Here is a 24,833-nt window from a genome sequence, read left to right as displayed (position 1 = left end):
TTCAGACATTTGGTAACTGTATAATCCTAGGCTAATCATATAATCTCTCTCAGTCTCAGTTTTCTCACCTGTAACATGGGGATAATTATAATACCTACCTCATGGTACTATTACCATGCATAAGGGTTTTTTCACACCTCAAAATGTTGCATAATACATACTTATTATTGTTGTAATTATGATGATCTTTTAAAAAGTGATTGACTGGAATAAAGACTAAGAAAGAGAGGGAGGACCTGTCTTTTATCTTTTCTTCCCCAAACACACTTCAAATGTAAAACTTGATTATAATGAAAACTCTTAAATCAAAGATATCTGTGCCTGTATCAAATGAATTAAAAAAAAACCATTCTCAAGTAATGTAAAAGGTTCAAGAAGTGATAGAAGTTAGGAAAACATTTAGGCAATGTTTTCCTAATTTCAGTGGCAAATTACTTCAACCTCAGTTTTGCTTTTGTGTGTTTTGAGTTTTGTTTTTAAATCTTAGAACAAAACAATAATCAAGAGGAAGAAAACCCTCTCTGTGCAAATTATTTTCACTCCACATCTTTTGTATCTCTAAATATTATTTTCTTAAAGAAAAATGAATTGGTGGGTCCATCCTGCCACTCTTAGAAGAAAATTGAACTTAGTTTCCCAAGTGTAGCTGGCACAAAACAAAACAGAATTGAAAAACCAAACAAAAGAAAAACTCTTCCTGGCTTAAAATATTTAGGCTTACATGGTTCTGTCTTGAACATCATGCTGCTCTTCCAAAATGTCATTTTGATAAGTTAATATAAATGAATCAGAAACATCTGCACCCCAAATCTGCCAGAATACACAAGGGTTTAACAGTTAAGTAGAAGAATGTCTGACTCAATGTGTTTTTGGTTTTAGCGAATCCAAAATGTTTTGAAAAATAGTTAAGTTCTTAAGATGTTTCTTGAACTTGAAGGGCAACTGGCTTCTCCCATCCATTCCCCAAACTGGGAGTCATTTCTCTTCTTTGTTCTATCTTCCTATTCCCCTTGGTACTTCTAGAAGAGACTCTCACTGGGGAGAGATTCTTTTTTTTCTGAGTTCTTGAAGGGGAACTAGTAACTTACCACCTTATCAAGAAAGAAGGTCTCCCTTCTAAACCTTCCCCCCAATCCATTTAGTTAATAATTGCTTCCTAAGCAGTTCTTCATTACATATTTCAGTCTGACTGTGGCTTAAAAGAATTCATTTATAAAAGGAAAAAAATGTCTTTTTCAGAGTGCTGGACCTAGTTGTGGATTGGAATTTGTGCCACCATTGAAACCATCTCAAAATATTCAGGGGATGAGGAAAATGGCATAATTAATAATAGTACTTGTTTGTCCTGACAGTGAGAAAGTGATGGTCCCAAAATCAGGCAACTTGAGGAGTGGAGGAACTAATGTCTTTTGATGAGGACAGAAATCCTATCAATGTAAAAAGACTACAACTAACTGCTGATAGTAAATACCATAGGAGAGACCTGTTAAATTTCCCTAGAGACTGCCTCTTCTTGTTTGGACACTGAATGAAGAATCTGGGCAAATGCTAACTAAGCAGATGAAAGTGATTGGCAGGCAGTTTCCTTTCAGGTTCCATTATTCAAAGGAGTTGTCCTTCCATGTTATTGACCTTCAGTCTAGCCATCCTGAAATTTTAATCACCAAAGTACTGTGCAGACATCAGTTAGGTCACCCAAATTGTAATTCTATCTGGATTTTCAGATGAAAGAGGAAACCCTTTCGTGTTCTCAGGGCTTCTCTTTCCCCCTTCAAGGGACACTGTCAATCTTTCTTAAACTTCCTAAGTAATCATAATTTCTTTTTCCTCATAGGTTGGAAAGTCTTTATTCTCTGGATTCTTTCTTTGACTGGTAATTAAAAATAACCTGGCAGATAGGCATAGGAGTTTGGGGAGGTACGTGTCTATTGCACCATCAGAAAACAATTTTAATATGCCTCCCCTCGAGTCTTGAACTGCTAATTAATGTCATACCCTCACTATGTTTTGTTGAAATTTGGCCATAACAAAGGTGTTCATACCCATTTTAAGGCCTAAAGCATTTCTCTCTTGTCAGAGCTAGCTTTATTGTGGTCTTCATACATCTTTGCACTCTTTAGGCCTTTTCACATTTTAAAAAATGCTATTAATGTGCTTTTGTACTGTGGTATAATATAGAATGCTGAACTTTTGGAGTCAGACCCCAATTCAAATCTTTCTTGAGACACTAACTATGTGTCCTGGGACGAACAAGTTTACTCTCTGCACATCAGAACATACTTTCAATTTTGTTTTCATCCTGAGTGCTTGAAATAATTCTCTGGTACATAGTAGTTGCTTCATAAATGCTTATAAATTTGAATTGAGCCTCAGTTTCCTCATCTCTAAAATGTTGATGATAATAGTACCTACCTCCATTATTTTTAGGAGGATCATAAAGGATACTGTTTATAAATTGCTTTTCAGACCTTAGCATGAGCAGCAGCTTATCCTGGAAAAGTAGAACAAGAGTGAATCTCCAAGTCAGAATAATCTGAATTCATGTTTTCCTTCTGATGCATACTTGCCCTTCACCTTTCTTAGAGAGTTTAAACCTTAGAAGGGTTCAGTTCAACTTGCAACGCTCTAAAATCTTCATTGATAGAAAGAACTTCCTCCACCAGCAAAATCTTCAGTCTAGAAATCTAAATTAGACAATAGTATTTTGTATATGTGATGTGTCCAGCAAAGGGTGTAATATAACTATCATCATCTCCCTTGAGCAGACCTTTGACTTTCTCTTAATGCTGCTGATGTTCACATTAGCTTTTTGAATGCTCTGTCACAGTTGATATCTTGAATGTCCAAAGTTGCTAGAAATTTTTTATATGAGCTATTGTCAATCCATGTCAATTAGTCAATAAATATTTGTTAAGTACTTACTATAGGTCTTCTTCATTTGGTGTTGTGCAATTGATTTCTTGAATCCAAGTGTATACCTTTACATTTATTAAATGATATCCTATGGTATTTGACTAATCATTCTAACCTGAGACCTTTTTGGCATCCCAGTTCTGTCACTGAGAATGTTATCTATCACTTCCAGCTTCACATAGTTTATTTATAATAGATGTCTTCAGGGTTCAGTAATAAAGAAAAAGTTCATTTTTTATATGTTTAATATTTTTATATACTATGTGTTGGTCAGGTAGTGATGAGGAATGTTTTCAACAGCCATATTCTATAGTTGTATTACCTACTTGACCTTTGTCAGTTACTGCTCCTATTATAAATCTATAAAAATGAGAATAATGATATTGGCTGTTAATGGTATCATAACCCCTTATCAAGTGCTTTGAAATTTTTGAGGCAAGAGAATTACCTTCATATGAGTCAAGTGATAACCAGTAAAAAGTAAAAAGGACCTTTGAGCCCATTTAGTCCAACCCTCTTGGTTTTATAAGGAAGGAAACCAAGGGCTGGAGGGATGAAATGATTTGTTCCAAAGGAATTTTATTAGCAAAGAAAGGACTGGAATTCCTGGGTCAGTGTTCTTCCCCCTATATCAAACTGCATTTCAATGTTTATAGTATTTTTTCAGCCTCTGGAAACATTTTTTAGTGTCAAAAATTTTGTTTCTGATCCAATACACAACTGTTTTCACCAACACTCCTACTTTTGTAATATTCTCATGACTCTTGACAGACTTCTGGCATCTCCTAGCAGTTCACATGCCCTAGGTGGGAACCACTTTTTATCCAAATACGTACAGATTGATCTGTGATTGCACCAGTGGAAAGAGGGCCCCACTGGCACTGTTCTCTACCAATACCACTTTTAGAAATAGGCAATGAGTGCCAGAAATGGGAACTGAATCTTGGTCTTTCTGACTTTAAGTCTAAAATACTTTATCCTCTACACCATGCTGCTTCTGGCTAGATCCTTAACCTGGTGTTCTGAAATTGTTTTGTTTTGTTTAAATTTTAATGCTGTGCTTCAACATAACTGGTTTCCTTTACAATCTTATTGACTTTATCTTATACATTTAAATATCCCTGCCCCACTTACTATCCTGGTCTCCTCATTCTTTTTCTTCTTTGTCTAGCACAAATCCCAGAAGTGATTGGACTTTCCAGAGGGTATCCCCTAGATATACTACTGCCTTTCTAGGTTGTACACAAAATTATCACAATGCCTTTTCTTTTTCCCCAAATCCTTGCTGCTTTTCTTAGTGGGAAAATTTTGCTAGTTAAGTTTATAGCTGGAAGGAATCTTAGAACTTAGGACATTAAAACAGCTTTTTTTTTTTTTTTTTGTAGACTTAAAGGCAATTGGCCACTTCAGTAGATTTCTTTCCTAGTACCTGCTGGACAAGGCTAACTAACCCTGATATTAAAGGCATTGATAAGGGAATAATATATTTTACTCAAGTTTGGGTGTACTTAATATGTATTTACTTTCTCTCTCTTCTCAGCCCCTAAATCTACTCTTGCATTTTGCGTTTAGGAATTAAATACAATTAAAGATTTTCTTTTTTTAGATTCTTCAGTGTTTTTACAGATTCTCTGTTTTAGGGAGACAAAGAATTCTGTATTTTTTAATCACTGTCTCTAATCCTGTCTCTTTCAAATATAGCCATGACATTTTGGCCAACATATAAATATATATACTTTAATTTTATATTTTATCTTTTGCAATTTAAGTAATCATTTCTTATTAAGTATACTAGTAAAGCAAAATCCAAGAGAATAGAAACTGAGAGTAGTTTTTGCATATCTAAATCACAAAAACATATAAACATTCCTCCATAGTTCTGATTGAAAAACAATTCAAAATACTCACATACATACATATATGTTTGTATTACTATATTATATATAACACTATAACACACACACACACACACACACACACACACACACACAGGTCCTGTTATCTGGGCTTAACTTAACCTTTAAGTGAATTTGAATACTAAATTGGATCTTAGTCATTAAGAGATGAGCACAAAAGACATTCATCTCTTGGAAACTTGGCCTTTTCTTGGAGTTTCATAAATGTGTTGAACAACAAAGAAAACAGACATGAGACTTGAAACTTTTCCGTATCTAAAATCCAGAGATCAGAATTTGGCTAATGTAGGCCCATCTCTTTACAAGGTATTGGAAAGTAGGTTACAAGCATTAATCTCTGAAGATCATACAGTTAATGAATAAAATCTGGGAAAGAAGGAAGGAAAGGGGAGCAGGGAGGAAAATATTGGACCTTTTCCATCCATGGCACTAAGGATTGGTTAATTATGGTTACTAGATGCATTACATTGCAAATTTTTATTGATCTTGAAAATTTTTGCTTTCAAAAATTTTTGTTTCATCAAGTCTATAAATTGGTTTTTATAACTAGCACTTAAGATTTGCAAAATAATTTCAAGTATTATCTCATTTGGTCCTCAAAATGACCCAATGAGACAGGTACTATTATTATCTCCATTATAAAAATAAGGAAACTGAGGCAGACAGAAGTTAAGTGATTTGCCTAAAGTCACAAAATTGTTAAGTGTCTGAGGTTAGATTTAACTTGGGTCTTCTTGACACCATCTAGTGCTCTATCTACTGGGCCATCTAGCTTTTAAAAGATATTGGGAGTGGGGATGGGGCAGCTAGGTGACACAGTGAATAGAGAACCAGCCCTGAAGTCAGGAGAACCTGAGGTCAAATCTGTCTCAGACATTTAACACTTCCTGACTTTGTGAACATGGGCAAGTCACTTAACCTCAATTGCCTTAGTCAAAAAAAAAAAAAAAAAAAAAGATATGGGGGCAGGAGCGGGGGAGAAAGATATTGGACAAGCTTTCACTTCCTGAGTTGAAGATGACTGATTATGTACTGGGATAGGGGTATTTTACATTTCTTGCTAATCAGGTAACAATGGAAGGATTATAGGTATTTGTTTTTAAGGAGTATCTCATAGTCACTTCATTTTAAACATTCTTGTATTTAAGTATTCATTTAGGTGATTTTGATCAACGTATTCTAATGAAAAATAAACTTTAAAATTGATGAGGAAAAAATATGTGTCAGTGTTTTGAATTAGTCATATAGACCTGTGATCCCATCAGTAATCATAATCTCTCCCAGAATACTTATTTGAGCCTGCCCAATTTAGGTAATTCTTGTCCATGCCCTCACAGTGTTCTAGAGTTGGAGGACAGGGAGGGCTTCATTACTTTGTCTTAACATTAAAAAGATGCCAGTGTAGTACTAAGGGACAGCCATTCTTTATTCTTCCCTCTGGCTACATGAGTAGCCCCTCATGTTTCTATCTCTCTTTTTTTTCCCTCCATATATTTATTTGAGCTCGTCCTTAATTCTGGTCCTCTTTTGTAATGAGTTGTGGCCTGCTCAGCCCTACCATATGCCTTTCCATGGTCCTCTGAGTAATTCCTTTTTAATTCTGTGAAGACTTTATAACTCTTTGGATGACTTACAACCATACAACAATACTAATAGATTAATTTAAAATAGACCTTTCATTTGAGAAGACATTTGTGGTCATTGAAATAAGTTCACAGTTTTCTAAAGGCAATCCAGTCTGTTATCCTTCTTCTGTTTCATTCTGGGCCTAACTCTTCATTTATTATTATTATTATATTATTAATTAATAATTAATTATTCCATATATATTAGGAAACACTTGATTTTGCTTGGCTTAATTAGCAAAATCTGCATGAATTAAGTACTTCAACTTTGCCAACACTAGATAATAAAAATAAAGCAGGATCCACTTTTTGTCTGAAAAGAACAGAGTTGTTTTATGTTTTTATCCCTAGGCATAAGGCCAATTTATTGTGAAGTGTTTGTCAAGATCTTGATGAGTTATCATAATTTTAAATAATTTGTCCGATGAAACAGTGAAGCCAGAGAAGCTCCTTAGTGTTTAAAGATAAAACACTCAGAATCAGACAATAAACCAAACTCTTTTCTAAACAGATCTTTCAAAAATCAAATGCCAGCGAGGTATTATTTATCAGTTGAAAAATCATGCATAAATCTTTTTGATGTTATTAAAAGTAAAGTGAGATGTCTGATCTTTTAAAAAATCTCTTATTGACATCTTTAATTCCAAGTATAGGAAATGAATGAGAGGACTGTTAATTATACTGAATATTTACATTTTTTTTATCATTATACATTTTATAACATTTGTATATCTTTAAATATTATTCTAATGAGAAGTCAAAATTTTTGGCTTGGTGACAAGAGAAATGAAAGGAAAATTAAAATAAGTCAAACTGTTTACTGAAAAAAATAGCAATTATACATCTTATTTACCAATATAATTTTAGGAAGTTATAATAGTTTTCTAATTTTGTTGATCCTCAATGTAGTTTAAACTAGGGAATACTTATTGAGAGAGTATTTTTCCAATATTTGCAACCAGGCCTTAGAGGACAGAAGTAAAACCCTCTTGAAATCTGGTTAATATTACAAGAATGCGTTATTTTCTCTGTATCAAACTGCCATATTACTCTGTCATAAAGATTAGATTAAGGTGACAACATAACTTTATTATACCTTGTTAATATCAACCAAGATCTAGTTACCTAGTTTCTCTTAGATATTCTCCTAGATAATTTATGATAATGGTAGGTATGCCCCAAAGATGTCTTGGGTCCTGCTTTTATCTATTTACATTTTTCTCATTTGGTGACATTATCTATTCCCATGGATTTAATTATAATCCCTATACATATAATTCCCAAAACTACATGTTCTAGTTTTAATCACATATAATCAATTACTTATTGTATATCTTAAACTGGTTGTCCTACAGACATCTAAAAATGAAGATTATTATCTTTCCACCAAAACCCAGTTTGCTTCTGAACTGCTGTAATTTTACTGAGGATTCTACCATACCTCTAGTCAGCCTTTTGTATCATTATCAATTCTTCCTTCCCAATTAGTCCGAGTAGTTAAATAGTTACCCATATCTTGTCATTTCTGTCTCCGTGACGTTTTTCACATTCCTCTTCTTTTCTCCAGTTATATAGCCACCACCTTGTATTAGATTCTCATCGCCTCTTGCCTAGATTATTGCAATAGTCTCTTAGATAATCTTTCTGTTTCAAATATCTCTTTTCTCCAGTCCATTCTTCATAAATCTGCCAAAGCAATATTCCTAAAGTATAAATCTGACTATGTCATTTCTCTTATCCATAAACTCCAGTGGTTCTCAGTTACTTTTAGGGTAATATGTAATGTCTCTGTTTGCATTTAAAGTCTTTCCCAACTTGGTCTCAATTCATCTTTCTAGCAGTATTTCACATTACTCCCCACAGTTCAGTGAGACCATTCTTGTATTGTTATTGGTTATCTTCAAAAAGGAAGAATAAACAACAATATGGCACTCCATTTTCTTCCCCATGATTCCTCACCTCTGCTTCTCAGAATCTGCTAAGTTTCTTCGAAGCTTAACTCAAGTGCAACCTTCTGCAAAGGAACTTTCCTGATCCTACTCCCTTTACTCCTGCTAGTACCTCCCCTCCTCCATCATCTTTTATCTACTTTATAACTATGTATGTGCATGTTATCTCTTCCCCATTCTCAAAATAAAAACTTTTTAGGACATGAAATGCTTTGTTTTTGTGTCTCTTGTGTCTAGCACATTGCCTGGCACATAGAAAGAACTTAGTAAATAAATACATGTTGATTGATTGGTGATGAGTTTTCTGGTATAGAAGTAAAAGTTTTAGGTCAATAATTCCAAATTTATATTTACAAAAATGGATAATCTTACTCCTTTTCTAATTTTGGGCACCTTATCATATCTGCTATCATACATAAGCAGACACACACTTCTAAAAATAAATAACACGATAGTATTTTCACCTTATTGCTGTTATTGTTTGCTTATTTTTTTCTTTCTCATGGTTTTTTCATTTTTGATCTAATTTTTCTTGTTCAGCATAATAAATATGGAGATATATGTAGAAGAATTGCACATATTTAACCTATATAAAATTGCTAGCTGACTTGGGAAGGGGGGAGGAGAGAGGGAAGGAAGAAAACTTTGGAACACAAGATTTTGCAAAGGTAAATGTTGAAAACTATTTTTGCATATATTTCAAAAAATAAAATACTATTGGGGAAAAAATAAAATAAATAGCATATTACCAATGATATTAGTAAGGTATTAGCAAGTATGCAAAACCATTAAGACTTACAAATATGAGTACGTTTTACTTAGTTTTTTATATTTTTTGATGTTAACTTTGTCTTACTTTTATTTTTTTTGTTTATCTTATTGTTTGATAGCAATAGAAGTCTGTTTTGGGAGTTTTATTATCCAACAGAGGGAATTTAAACCATTTGCCTTTTGTTTCTTATTTCTTATATATCTGAGGAGTACTTTTTAGCATTTCATACATGTACTTGTAATCAGCCTTTCTTATACGAAGTCTGAGGGACTTTACTCATTTTAAGGTTGGATGTATTGACATAGGAAGGGAAGTGACTCTTCAGGTATCATAAAGCAATATAATTCCTAGTTTACAATGTAATATCTCACAACATAACATACCATAACATAAAAATGAGATCTTAAATCCATACATTTCCTTTCTCAGATGGTACTAGTATCTTAAATTTTCTTCAATTTTTGAGTCATTATAGTATTTCCTTTTTTATCTGCTTATTTAATCTCATAAACAAAAACATCCTCTATGTAGATGAATGGTATTTGATAAATAATGATGGTGGTGATCAATAATGATGATACTATAATAACAAAACCTTACCAAGGCCTCTTAAGTATCTTCTGAGAAGACAGTGTCATGGTAATTTAGGATTTTTTTATTTTAGACAGTATCATTGAAAAACATGTTATTAAATAATTTCCCCAATGAACTCACATGAACTTTTCAAACATTGTTTTCCAGCCTTATGCCCAGAAGTACACCCAGAAGTACATTGTGAAGAATTATTTCTACTACTATCTATTCAGGTTTTCAGCTGCTTTGGGTGAAGAAATTTTTTACATCACTTTCCTTCCATTCACTCACTGGAATATTGACCCTTATGTGACGAGAAGATTGATAATAATATGGGTTGTAAGTATTATCTTTATAGTCTATTGTTGTTTTTATCATCCCAGTTGTTCCCTGGGACAATATATTCCCTGGATCACTAAGCTAATGGTTCTTCTCTAGTTTTCTCTGGAAAAAGAAATGAGAGTCTTAAAAATACAATTTAACATGTTTCTATCATTAATTTTTATTGTTGTTGAATATCTTGTGCTTACTAATTTGTGAACATATTAGAACAAAAGAGTGGAGGTGTGCTTAGAAAAGACAAATTGACTATTTTCTGTCTGCACTAATGAGTGATAAGATTTTTTTCACTCCATTGGTTCCAATTAGTTTTTTAAATTAGTTTTATCTTGTTAGTATCTTTAATTCATCCAACAAATATCAAATATCTACCATGCGCTAAGACCCATGGGGAATACTTAGAAGAACAGTGGGGTGTTTCTCCTTTCTTAGAGAAGCTTTCAGACTGGAAGAGAGAGAAAAGTTTAATTACAGTGTGGGATTTGGTTAAGGACCTTTTTAGATCAGTTTCACTTTGGGCACATATGTGACTTGATATTACGTGAGTTTTTCCTAGGCTTTAGCTTTTTCATAAGGATAGAATTGGACATAAGACTAATCCATGCCAGAAAAGGGTACAGGACACTGAACAGCTCTACAGTTGAAAAGTGAAGAGGGAGGGTTTTCAGGACCAAGAAGACTTGACTGATAACAGAAAGGATTCAAAATCCTTGACAAGTAAGGAATTAGCTGAAAAGCACAAGATTGAGAGCACTGGACTGGAGGGCAAGAGATTCAGGCTTTGCCAATACCCAACTGTACTTTCTTGGGGAAAGTTGCTTTATTTGTCAAAATGAGACATTTGGACTGAATGATCTCTAAGATCTCTTTCCAGCTGAAAATATTGCACTTCTATGACTTTATCATGGAGATAGAATGAAAAAGCTTTCATTTAAAATAACATCACTTTAAAAGACCCCCACAACACCAAAATCTGACCTTAGTTCAGTTATGATGACTATTCTTCATTTTACAAAAGACAGTATTCTTTTAGCTGGTGAGTTCTCCTAATTCTTTCATCAAAATTCAATTGGCATGCAAATTTTAAGGAAAATTTATTATGTAAAGTATGTAAACCTGTAGACTCACCATGCTTATATTCAGTATGGGAGGCAATCTGGTACCATGGACAGTGTGGTTTGGGAGTCCAATGTTCTAGTTTAGATCCTGTTCTGCGATTTTACTATTTGGGAGACCTTGGATGAGGCCTTTGTCTTCTCTTAATTTTAGTTTCCTTATCTATAAAATGAAGGGATTGTCTTCATGAATCTCTTCCTGCTCTAAATTCAGACCACTATGAACTTTCCTCTCATCCCTGACCTTTAATCAATTCAGTGGGAAGCTGCAGATTCTGCTTATCTTGATGACCCTGACCAAACAGCAAAAAGTAAATTAGAACAATTAGAGCCAGTTTCTCTCCCCCATCTAGAATAAACAGAAGGACATTTAGAGTGTCAGCCCCTCAAAAGAACAAGACTGATTCTCTTGCATGTCCAAAAACAAAACCAGCACAATGTGTCAAGTTAATTCAACAAACATTAATGAAGTGATTGAGTGCCAATTACTATGTAAAGTCCCATAAATACAAGCAAAAAGATAACCTCTGCCCTTAAGAAGCTTGTATTCTAGTGAGGAAAAAACACATAAAAGGAAGCTGGTTGGAGGGAAGGAAGAAGGAACAAAGGCAGGGAAAGTGGTAAAGTGGAGAAAGTCTAGAAAGCTCAGAAAGGAATGAAGAATTGACTAGTACTGTCTTTAAAATGATTATCCTGGTAAGAACCAACCAATTAAAGGAGAGGGCCATAGGAATGAGATAAATTTCTAGGATGAAGAAACCATAGGGAGAAAATGAGCTTCCAGAGTGCAAAGACTGTTGCAGCATGGTGAAGCAAGTCTTAAGACACATGAGTGAAAGTGGCTGAAGAGAAATGTGTCAAAGTGAGAAATTTGGACTGGATGATCTCTAAGATCTCTTTTCAGCTGAAAATACTGCAATTCTATGACTTTATCATGGATACAGAATGGAAGAGCTTTCATTTTAAATAACGTCACTTTAAGAGACTCCCACAACAACAAAATCTGATCTTAGAAGTTCAGTTATGATGACTATGTGTTGGAATTGCATGTGTTAGGATGGTCTAGACCTTTGAGATCTGTCCAATATGCTTTTTTTTATCTCTAAAGGGCTATATTGTACTCACTCAAATGGACTCAGTAAAACTAAACTGGGGCAGTTAGATGGAACAGTGGATATAGTGCCAGGCCTGTCTGGGTCAGGAAGACTCATTTTCCTGGGTTCAAATGTGACCTCAGACAGTTACTAGCTGTTCGACCCAGAAGGAGTCACTTCACCCTATTTCCATCAGTTTCCTTATCTATACAAATAACTTGAGAAGGAACTGGCAAACACTCTAGTATCTCTGATACTAGAAACGCCTAAGGAGGTCATGAAGAGTTGGACAAGACTGAGATGACTCAACAACATAAAAAAAAAAAACCCAATCTGGCGTAATGATGTAATTTTAATGATTACATTTTAATCTGGGAATATTGCAGCAACAAAGCAGAGGTGGTGCTAATCCTTATAAACAACAGAAACAGTTTCCTCACATTAGTTCTCTATACAATTAAAATTACAGGTTCAATTTCCCTGTCTCCTTGATTCTTATTTGGACTTTAAAAAAATTTTTTTTTGGTGATGCAATTGGGATTAAGTGACTTGCTTAAGGTCTTGCAGCTAGCATGCGTTAATTTGAACTCAGATCCTTCTGACTTCTTCTATTCACTGAACTGTCTAACTCTCTGACATTTACATCTTTAAAAAGATTTGTAAATAGAAAACAGCATATTTATGATCCTTTCTCAAGATTTTTAAAAACCCTATGATTGTATCTTCATGTAACTACTTATTTAATACTTTTTAAACTGATGGACATAAATGTCCATTAGCTTATCTAAAGACTTCAGGGGGAAGGAAGGAATGACTTTAACTTCCAGGGGGTGGCTGGAGGGGGGGTGGGAATTGTACCAGGAGAGAAGCTGTGATTCCCTCACTATCACCCACACAAGTTGTCTCTCATCTAAATGATCTCTAAAGCTCCTTTCAATTTTAAAATTCTACAATTCTAGACCCTATAGAAATATAAATTTTCAACTGCCATTACTCTCTGTTTCTGCCATTGCACCAAAGATTGACTTCTTTCCCATCTCTGTCTGCCAGGATTGCTACTCTCTGCTCAAAGGACAATGAAAAAATCCTCAGAAAATGTAAACTGAGTCCTTTCTCCATCTATATGACTTAAACTTCATAATACCCTTTTTAAAGCAGCCTTGATATGACTGTGGAACAGCGACCCCTGCTGGATCAATGACTCCCAAGGAACAAATCTACCTTTTGTTTAAAACTGGGAGGATATGGGTTATTTCTACCTTCGGAATCCAATTCTCCCTGTGCAACAAGAGAACTGTTCGGTTCTGCACACATATATTGTATCTAGGATATACTGTAACCTACTTAACATGTAAAGGACTGCTTGCCATCTGGGGGAGGGGGTGGAGGGAGGGAGGGGAAAAATCGGAACAGAAGTGAGTGCAAGGGATAATGTAAAAACTTACCCTGGCATGGGTTCTGTCAATAAAAAGTTATTAAAAATAAAATAAAATAAAACTGGGAGGATACAGGGAGGAAGGGGACTGGGGATCCCCAGATTTCTTTCCCATTGATATTTAGACTTTGAAAAATGATCCCCAGAGTTTTCACTGATTTTATTGAATGTTCCAAATTGATAATCTGGTTCCTTGTGTGACTTGGAAATATAGTATGGATTTAATCTGGAGCTCCTTGCTTTAGAGGCTTGACCAGCTTAGGATTTATGAGAGGTTCTCTTATCCCTTTCTCCCTTACATGGGTAGAAGATTTTTATCAATATGACCTAGAATTTTTTTTGGTGGGATATGGGGAATGGAGCTTTAATAGTCTCTGTTTATGATACGTTAGAATCAAAAGCAAAAATAAAGATTTATAAAATTAAAAGGATCCTTTCCATTTTCTTTGTTCCCATAAGATATTGTGAAGGCAATCTTGGAACAAAAACATAGCAGCTATTCTGCAATAGCACCAAATGTTGCAATAGTCAAATGTTCCAGATAGTATCTCCTTTAAGTTCTTCTTCCTTCTCATTTTTTTGTAAATCATATGGGCAAATGCCAAACATTGCTTTCATATGAAAAAGTAAAATTGCCAGCAAGTATCTCCTGCACTCTTTCGCCTCCTTTAAATTTTTCTGTGCCTTTAAAAATGATAGTGATATATAACCATTTACTGGTAATTCTAAGAACTTGACTCCATGTTTTCCCAACCATAACCAAATCATTAGGAAATAACAGGTTATGCCCATCATGGTGACCCTGACAAATCAGCAGAAGCTAAATATGAGTCACTAGAACAACAGTTTTCCCCATCTAGGGTAAACAGGAAGAAAATTGGAAGCCTTAAGGTGTCAGCCTCTCAAAAGGCCAGGACTACTTCAGCATTTGTATATGGTGCCCAGAGTATGTATATGCTGTGGACATACATCTGGAAATTATGTGTGTTCATATTCACAAACACACACACAGAGAGAGAGAGAGAGAGAGAGAGAGAGAGAGAAAGAGAGAGAGAGAGAGAGAGAGAGAGAGAGAGAGAAAGGGGAGAGAGGAAGGAAGGAGAAAGAGAGGGGGATAGAGACAGACAGACAGAGAGAGGAAAGAGGGAGACAGAGAGAAGGGAGGGGAAGGGGGAAAGAAAGGAAGAAGAAAGGGAGAGAAGGAAGGAGAGGGAGAAAAGAGAGAAGAGGAGAGAGAGAAGGAGAAGGGGAGAGAGAGAAAGAAGAGAGAGGGAGGAGAAGGAAGAAGAAAGAGAGGGAGGAAAAGGAGATAGAGACACACAGAGAGTGTGTTTTTTTTTTTTTTTGTTTGGTTTTTTTGAGGGCCACTTGGCAGAAAGGATTCTTTAGCCCATGAAAGAAAAAAAAATGATAGATTTTTGGACCTACCATAAAAACCTATGATTTGATTGTTATTGTTTTTTTCCTCCAGAAATAATGATTGATTTTGATTAATACACCTGTCTGTCAGCTGGTTCACATCAGGGGTTATATCCTATAGCTATAGAATGAAGTTGTTCTTTGCCAAAATCTGATTGACTTGAACCACTGACCTTGGCTTCATCAGCACTGCAGAACACTGTAACTACTGTGAATGCCAACTGAGTTCTATTCTTTGTATCCCTACAGTTTGATGTATGTACCAGAATAAACTATTTCCTGGTTTCCCAGATTCTGAAGCAGCGAGGCACTCTGAGGGACAGTCAGGAGGTGGTATGTGTGGGCCAGCAATCAAGCCATTGCTACCCCTTTGACCAGAGGTCCTCAAACTTTTAAAATAAGGGGCCAGTTCACTATCCCTCAGACTGTTGGAGGGCCAGACTATAGTAAAAACAAAAACTCTGTTTTGTAGGCTTTTAAATAAAGAAACTCCATAGCCCTGGGTGAGGGGGATAATCGTCCTTAGCTGCTGCATCTGGCCCGCGGCCGTAGTTTTGGACCCCTGCCTTTGATTACTGCAGCCCATCAGAATACAGTTGAGACACCAAAACTACCAAGTAATGGCAACCCTCCACAGACCACCAACTCTGCCTCAGTCAGGCCTTCAATGAATACTGACCAGCCATGTTTTTAAATGGCAGCTAAGTGCCATTCTACCCTGGCTGTATTAGGGCAAAGAAACCTTCTTTGTTCAAGGGCTCAAAAAGTACCTCATTTCATCCAAATACTAAACTTGAACTAAAATGCTTTTAGAGTCATGTCTATAATACCAGTGTACTCTAAAGACCTTAGGATCTCTCCAGATTACAATTGAAATCTCCTCTATTTTCTCTGCCTATTAGAATATGAGCAGCTAGAGAAAAGGGATGGTTTTGGTTTTCTATTTGTATCCCAGCACTATATACACACTACTTTGCATATAGTAAGAACCTAATAAATACTTTCATAATAAATTCATTCATTCACTGAGTGAATGAATCCATAAATGAATGAATGAATGAAAGTAGGTTTCGTAAAGTATTCTGTTACCATGAGTAGATGCTGTCTGGGTTGTGCTGTAAGAGAATCTGTGATTCTTACACTATTAGCAATGAAGGAAGAAAAAAGTGGGGATCAATTGCCTTTGCTAACTCCACCTAGTGGCTCAATAACCATGGAAAATAACAGAGCTTGATTTGGGTAGACAGGATAGACTTGTTTGGGAGAGTACATGGGGGGCTTCAGGTTGGCCGTGTATAGAACATGTCATTGAGTAAGTAAGTTAAGTAACACATCTATTCTGGGAAATTGCATGGGCCCCTAGCCAGATGACAAGCTGTTACTTGCTGCTAACTTCTTTATATCCTTTGGCTTCATTAGCTTGTCATTTGGTGCTCAAATGGTACAATGAAGAGGACCCCAGAGGGACGGAAAGATACCCCAACTCACTCACTATTTCTCTGAATGCTTGCATGTTCTAGCAGCCCACATAATTCCTCTTGAGGCCCAACTCATAGTTTTGGATTTGTGACACCTGACTATACCATAGCCCAAGGCATGGTAGCTACTGTTACCATAAGTCTCTGAGAAACTAAGTTGGATTTATCTCATTGGAAGGAAAATCTAACTTCCAGGCATAACATAATAGGCAAAACCCATTGTTTAAATCCCTCTAAGAAAGGGAAACAACTCTTCAGGTTGTCTGTTAAGCCTTCTTTAAAAGATTCTGACTATTTGGGGATTTGGTGTCTTTTGAGAAGAGTTAAGAGATCATGAAAGGGCCCCAGGGATGCTTGTAATTAGGATATGTCTAACTCCTGGTGTCCTGTTTATGAAACCATATTGCCTCTTATATCTCTACTGTTGCTGGTAATAATAAGGTTAAAATAATATTGTATGCTACTACTAGCTAGCTAGCTAACTAGTCTGCAATAATAACCATTAAGCACTATTAATTAATTAAGCATTAATGCTTTATAAATATTATCACATTTAGTCCTCAGTAACCCAGGGAGGTAAGTGCTATTATTTTGTAGTTGAGGAGGTTGACACAGCTAGTAAGTAACCAAGGATAGATTTGAACTTGGATCTCCTGGTTAGAATTCAGCAATTTATTTATTTTGTTGTTGTTTAATCATTTCAGTCATGTCTTTTTCATGCCCTATTTGGGCTTTTCTTGAAGAGATACTAGAGTGGTTTGCCATTTCCTTTTCCAGCTCATTTTACAAATGAGGAAACTGAGGCAAAGTTAAGTGACTTGCTTAGGGTCACATAGCCAGTAAGTGAGTCTGGATTGGGACTCAGGTTGATGAGGCTTCCTAACTCCAGGTCTATCACTCTGTGCACTACGGCACCCCCTAACTATACATGTATAGATAATAATATGTTACATTTATATAGTTCTTTAAAATTTATAAAGCATTTTCTTCATATTATCCTTTGAAGATTAGTGATAATATATTAGCAATATATTATCTAGTTTACAAATGAGAAAACTGAATGATGGGAATTTGGCCAGCATTGATTGGCTCTTTGAACAGTTACAAGCTGCAATATGTGCAGTCGTTGCATCAAAAGCCAAAATCCTTTCCTCTACTCACTTACTCCTTGGCTCATCATTTACTATTTCACCCCCACCACAGCTTAAAAAAATTTTTTTTCCAGTTAGCAATATTGTTCTCATTGGAAAAAAAAATAAGAAAAGAAAAATCTATCTAACACATATCCATCAGCAAATAAAAGAAATTCCTACACAGGAAATATCCAAAAATATTTCTCATTCTGCATGTTGTGTCCATCATCTCTCTGTCCAGAGTTAGATGGCATTCCTCTATCCTCTGGCATTGTGGTTGGTCATTGTATTGATCAAAGTTCTTAAGTCTTTCAGAGTTGTTTGTTTTGACAGTGTTGTTAGAAGCTTGAAGTCTAAAAGGCTTAGCCTGGAGGAGAAAGGAATGGCTGAGACTATTGCTGAATTTCACTGTTCTCCAAATGAGTCACTTTATTGGTTGCTGTAGGATTGATATGGGACTTTTATTGTCTGGGGAATTGCATTCTTAGATGAATAAATCTAGTGAATGAAGGTGGAAGAGAGCAATTTTTATCTTTTGAAAAGCATATTCTTTTCATGTAACCTTAGGAAACTGGTTTTAATTGGATTTTTGAATACTTGTTGAATTTAAATGCTTCCAAGACTGGCCTATTTTAGGTGGGGCCTAGGATACAAAGCTCAGAGAGTTAGTGTCTAACACTTTCAGAGGTCAAATAGTTCAGCTACTTATTTTACTATATATATACACATACATACATATACATGGGACATTCATAATTTAGAGATTTCCCACATGCGGTAAAAAAAAAAAAAAAACAAAAACAAAAAAAAACTAATTGTATAATTAGTAAAGTTAGCTGTAGAAATCATCTGACTTAAGTTTGTTTATATTGTACACATGTACATGTACATATATATACACACTCAAATGCACAGGTATATACATACACACAGAGTTATTTCCTTTCACAAAGAGGTTCACAGTTTTACCAATTCTGCCATGAATGTGATATGACTGTTACTATGCAAAGACTAAAGAGACTTATTTTGTTTTGTTTAATTCTATTGCATCAACTGAAATAGTTTTTTTTATGCATTCTTTTTTATTTTTTAAAAACTATCTTTTTTTTTCCAAATACAGGCAAAGAGAGTTTTCATATTCACCTTTTTGAAAATTTAATTTTGTAGCTTTATTCATTTATTTACAAAAGGGATGAGAATAACTTTTACTAGCATCTTCATTTTACATTATCACCCTGATTCCAAATCTGCCCTCAGTTTTCAAAATAGATGAACCAAATTTTCCATTTGGAAATGTAGTCTCCATTGGTCAAGGTAACAATTTCTTTTTTCCCCTAGTTATACTTTTTTTTTTTTTTAACACATTTCCTTGTGAATAATGTTGGGAGAAAAAAAAAATCAAAGCAAAAGGAAAACCATGAGAGAAAAAAAGAGAAGAAAAAAAAAGTGAACATAGCATGTGTTGATTTACATTCAGTCTCCATAATTCTCTCTATAGATGCAGATGGCCTTTACCATTTAAAGTTTATTGGGATAGCCTTGGATCACTGAACCACTGAGAGGAACCAAGTCTTTTATAGTTGATAACTGCACAATCTTGCTGTTACTGTATATAATGTATTCCTGGTTCTGCTTGTTTCGCTTAGTATCAGTCCATGTAAATTTCTAGCCCTTTCTAAAATCAGTTTCTTCACCATTTTTTATAGAACAATAATATTCTATTACTTTCATATTCTATAACTTTTTCAGCCATTCCTCAATTAATGGGCATCTACTTATTTTTCAATTCTTTGCCACGACAAAGAGTTGCTACAAACATTTTTGCACATGTGGATCCTTTACCCTCCTTTAAAACATTCACCTTTGCACAGCCTTTTGTTCCAAATGTTTCTCCCTCTCCTTCCCTCCCCACAAAGAAAGCAAGCAATCTGATATCGGTTAAATATACAATTCTTCTTCTTTTTTTAAATTTAATTTTTTTAAGTAATTATAACTTTTTCTTGACAGAACCCATGCCAGGGTAATTTTTTACATTATCTCTTGCACTCACTTCTGTTCCGATTTTTCCCCTCCCTCCCTCCACTCCCTCCCCCAGATGGCAAGCAGTCCTATACATGTTAAATATGTCACGGTATATCCTAGATACAATATATGTGTGCAGAACCAAACAGTTCTCTTGTTGCACAAGAAGAATTGGAATTAGAAGGTAAAAATAACTCGGGAAGAAAAACAAAAATGCAAACAGTTTATGTGCAGTTCTTCTAAACATATTTCCATATTCATCATGCTACATAAGAAAAATCAGATCAAATGGGGGAAAAACATGAAAAAGAAAAAAACCAAACAACCACCACCAAAAAAAGTAAAAAGAATTCTTTGATCCACATTCATTCTCCATGGTTCTCTCTGGATGCAATGGCACTTTCCATCACAAGATTTTTTTTTTAACCTCTATTCCCATTTGATGAATTCTGCTTTTTAAGGAGTTATTTTCAGGAGATTCTTGTGCCTCTTTTACCATTTAGCCAGTTCCATTTTTTAAAGATGTTATTTCAGTGTTGTGGGTCCCCCCCATAGTTCTCTCTTTGGATGCTGATGACACTTTCCATTAAAAGATTATTGGAATTGCTTTGAATCACCTCATTGCATGAAAAGAGCCAAGTCCATCACATTCACTCACTTCACTCAGCATCAGTTCAGTTCAGTAAGTCTTAAATGAAATATATTAAGTGTCTAATGGCTGTATTACTATTTTTTTTCATCAAAAAGTCAACAAATAAGCCAGAGATGCATCCTTTTCCATTGGAAAGAATGTAGCATTTGGAGTCAGAGGATTTAATTCTGCTTTCATATACATTATTTTCCCTACTAGAATTTTGGCTGCATGAGAGCAAGAAATGTTTTTTGATTCTGTCTTTACATCTCTAGCCCCAATCACAATGGCTGACACATAATAATATTTATTAAATAAGTACTTATTGACCCTCACAAAAAGAATAGACTGAGATGTAGATGAGAAGGATAGTATTTGATCCCCTGAAAAGTCAGACTCAGTAAAGGTAAGTGACTTCCCCATGACCATATTGTGAGTGCAATGAGACTGGGACTTTTTTTTTTTTAATAAAGTCTTTATTGGAGCTTTTGTCATTGTCTAATGTAGTGATAATACTTTCTGTCCCTCATTTTAGCACACTCAAGATAGATATTGTTTTAGTGGAAGAACAGGGAGAGAAGACTAAGATGGGACAGGGATGGGAGACTAGAGTGGAAAGAAGAAAGAAATCTTCTCTGGAGTTGTTTCGATACTAGAAGTAGGAAAGGCATAATTTTTGGTTATAGGTGAATTATCAGTCATTAAACAATTCACTGTCTAGGCAGTGCTGGTGAACACGCTGATTTATGCCCAGGATCTACCTCATGTCTTTTGATACTTTCTCTAAATCACACTCACCTGTCACCAATCCATGGTTAAAGAATGTTGATTTTTTTAATGCTGCTTTTTTTCTACTTCAAGAGAAATTCTATGCATATTTTTCTTTTTAGTTTGAGACAAGTTTGCTTTTTTATTGAACTTAGTATATTTGAAGTATATTTGAGTATAAGTATTGAACTTAGTATATTTGAAAACATATTAGTACATTTAAATTAAGGTGTTTTTTTTGTTTTGTTTTGTTTTGTTTTTTGCAAAAAAGGGCAGAGATTTTAATTGGACCTATATTTAAGCCTAGGCTAAACAAGTTAGAAAAAACCCCAAAAATTTAGTTCTTCTACGTGATGTCCAGGTATTAAGCTTTTGAATCTTAACTAGCAATATATATGCCTAGACTTTGGCAAAGAGGCCAGTGAATGGTCTCTTCTAATAGAATTCCAGAATACACATAGATATTTTAGGCTATGATTGAAAAGAAGAAACACTGTCCAAATGAGAGATTATCTAATCTCTCCACTTCCATTTTGGCAAACTGTCTGCACTATAAGAAGAATTAACTTTAAAATAGCTTTGGTTGTATTTTTTTTCCTAGAGTCCGGGAAGATTTTAATAAAAATTGGAGAGTGGCCAACTTTATGAAGCAAAAGGCCTACATTCCCTTTTTTTTTTTCCTACTAGATATAGTCATTCTTGTTTCTCAAGTTAGCAATGCAAATCCAAAGCCTGCAGATTCCAAGTAATGGACTTCCAAAAATGAATCTTGGAAGTTTGTTTTCCTGTATTGTTTTGATTTTTTCAGAACCTTAGTAACCATTTGTGTTGAATCTAGTGGGTTAAAAGTAAATTTCAGTTTAATAACAAATTACCTATGTTTTTTTGCATGCTTAATTGATTTTTAGCAATTATCCTACACCTGAAGGGATTAGCTTTTAAAAAACAACAGTAAATAAAAATCTAGCATTTTAGATTGAACATTCTTAAATAAATGGAAGAATATCATATACATACATACATACATATGTATATATACATACATACATATATATACATACATACATACATATATATATATATATATAGAGAGAGAGAGAGAGAGAGAGAGAGAGAGAGAGAGAGAGAGAGAGAGAGAGAAAGAGAAAGAGATATGTATCTACCCCTCTGGGGATCACTAGAAGATAATAAAACTTGAATATAAATATTCTTTGAATTTGAAATTGAATCCACAATTAAAAATAAGGAATTTTACAACCTTTATGGTAACAACATACATAAGAGAATTTTAGCACCGATTTTGCCTTTTTTCAACCAAAAATTTCCATTAATTTTTCATATTTGGTGTGAAAGCTTCATTAGGAGGTTTTTGAAGACTAAAATTTTGAGTATTGGGGTTTCATTCTCAGTGATGTCACAGAACTGATGACAAATCCCTGGATTTACTAGGATTGTCCTGTGCTTTGGATCCTGTGCTTTGGATGCATTAAGTATCTAATGCTCTGCCAGGGGAAATAAAGTGCTAAGTATCTAGAGAGATTCACTGAACCATAGGCTGTTAGAGCTGGCAACAATCTCGGAGCTCATCCATCCCATTCTTCTCATTAGGTCTGCATCAGGATGACATACCACATAAATTCATTCATCCAGCTATTTAGGTACACTGTGACGCATGGAAAGAAGAGTTTAAAATAACCCTTCATGCACCATTACCAAAAAGCAGTAACTGTACCACAAGGACAGAAGGAAAAAAAGAGCTTGTTTTTATGGAATTATAAAAAAGTCAATTGCAGTAATAAAAAATACATTGATGGGAAATGCCAGAGGTTGCCCCCACCCCTCTCCTCCCAACTCTGCAGGTCTGGAATTTTGATTGTTCATCTCATCCAGGGGTAATCAGGCCTTGGAAAAAAATTGGCTCATGCTGCCCAACCTCACATAAGACTGATTTGTACCAGAAAGTCAGTTTAATCATTTACAATCCGTACTATAATTGCCAAATGATTTTTCTGTTGGCTAGCCATGCATTTCCTTCCCAGAAAGGTAGGCTATTTGGGAAAACAAATTACAGTCCCAGAGTTGTTTGGTGAGAATATGGATTCCACACAAGGAAAATCGTTAAATTTGGGGGGCTTCTTGAAAAAGATCATGTGTACCTTTCCCCTTATAGTGACAGGGACATACTAATCTAGTTTCTCTTCAAACTTTCATTTTTATTGGCTCCAAGTTACCCCTTCTTAGTTGCATAAGGTTCTACATGCTGACAGTGTTTGCCTTAGGGGGAGAGCTTCTGGTTGGCACTAAATAGCCTTTTGCTTCTTACTGTCTCTGTAATTGTCTCTAGTTACAATGCAGAATCTTTCTCAACCTACCACAGAAAATTACTGGATCTTATTTTGCAACTTATTAAATGTGAAAGGAAATCAGTCCAGCATATGTGTTAGTTTAACTTTTAAAAAAAGTGATAAATGATTGACTTGACAGATTGAGGGAGTAGTTGTTAAAGTGCAAAGTGCTAGGCTTAGAATCAAAAGAACATGAATTCAAATTCTTCTATCCATATGGCCCTGAGCAAGTGAGGACCTCAGTTTCCTTATTTAAAAGATGAGGGTTTGGGACTCAATGACCTTTAAGTTTCCTTCCATTTCTAAATCTGTGGTCTATCTTCTGTTCTACTAGAGACCATTATTTTTCAGAATCTTCTAGTCAGTGGTCAACAAAACCGAACTTCACAAATAAAAACAAACTTTTGCTAGAGCCTGAAAAGAGATGTAATGAAAATCATTTAGTGTACGAATATGTTCCTTCCTGCTAGAACCTTTCATCTCTTCCCCAAGAAATGACCAAGAAGGAAACAAGAAAGTCTACCAACTTGGAAGATTATTGAAAGTGCTGTTTGTTCTTTCTGTAAAGAAAGAGTCAATTTTTAATTAAGGAGCTACTTCTCCTTCAATGAATGAAAAGTGACCCATCCCTTCTATTCATGACCACCCCTACCTGGATGAAAACCAAGTGTTGGAAGGAAAATTATTTGATCTCTTGTTCAGTCCCCCACATCCCTAGCCAATCAAATCAGCAGAAAGTACTATCTCTTAATTGTCAAGGATGATTGAATTGGAAAAGCACTGTAACGAAAACTAAAAGGATTATCGATTTAGAGTTAAAGAACCATGGAAGTCATCATCTCTCTTTTTCATAATTGGGACTCCTGAAGTCCAGAAAGTTCAAGTGAGTTACCTAAAGTCACACAAACAATAAAAGGCAGAACCCAAATTTGAAACCAGATCTTTCATTTCCAAATATATCTCTCTTCCTACTGCCTATTAGAGATATTGACTTGATTTAAAATGACAAATTCTTCTAGTAATCAATTAATTCCTGACTCTATACTAGGTATCAAATGGAATATGTCAGATTTGTTAACTGATCTTAATAGGGAGCATGTCCATGCTGAATAAGACTAATAGGAATGCCTGTTTCATATCAGCACGAGATTCAGTGGTCCAGAAAGCTGTTTGCAAAATCCCAAAGTGGTCTTGGGAAAGTTTCCCAGATAATTTTTGGAAGAATAATGGCGATCTTTCCAAAACTTAAGTTTTTCAGTTGTATTTTTGGTAAAAATATATTTAACTACAGTTTCTGGCTTCAATC

At 35.0% G+C, this 24,833-nt stretch overlaps 1 protein-coding gene across 1 annotated transcript in view; it reads left to right on the top strand.

The window, feature by feature from the left end:
- The window catches only part of SGPP2 (sphingosine-1-phosphate phosphatase 2), a 124,596-nt gene that overhangs the window by 33,666 nt on the left and 66,097 nt on the right, over positions 1-24,833 (top strand). Inside the window, exon 2 of the mRNA XM_051983465.1 lies at positions 9,917-10,087. Coding sequence (XP_051839425.1) covers positions 9,917-10,087 — 171 coding nt within the window. The remainder of the gene's footprint in view (positions 1-9,916; positions 10,088-24,833) is intronic.

This window comes from Antechinus flavipes, chromosome 3, assembly GCF_016432865.1.
Source record: "Antechinus flavipes isolate AdamAnt ecotype Samford, QLD, Australia chromosome 3, AdamAnt_v2, whole genome shotgun sequence".
Lineage (NCBI taxonomy): Eukaryota > Metazoa > Chordata > Mammalia > Dasyuromorphia > Dasyuridae > Antechinus > Antechinus flavipes.
The sequence above is the reverse complement of the archived record's forward strand: the minus strand, read 5'-3'. Positions and strand labels throughout refer to the sequence as shown.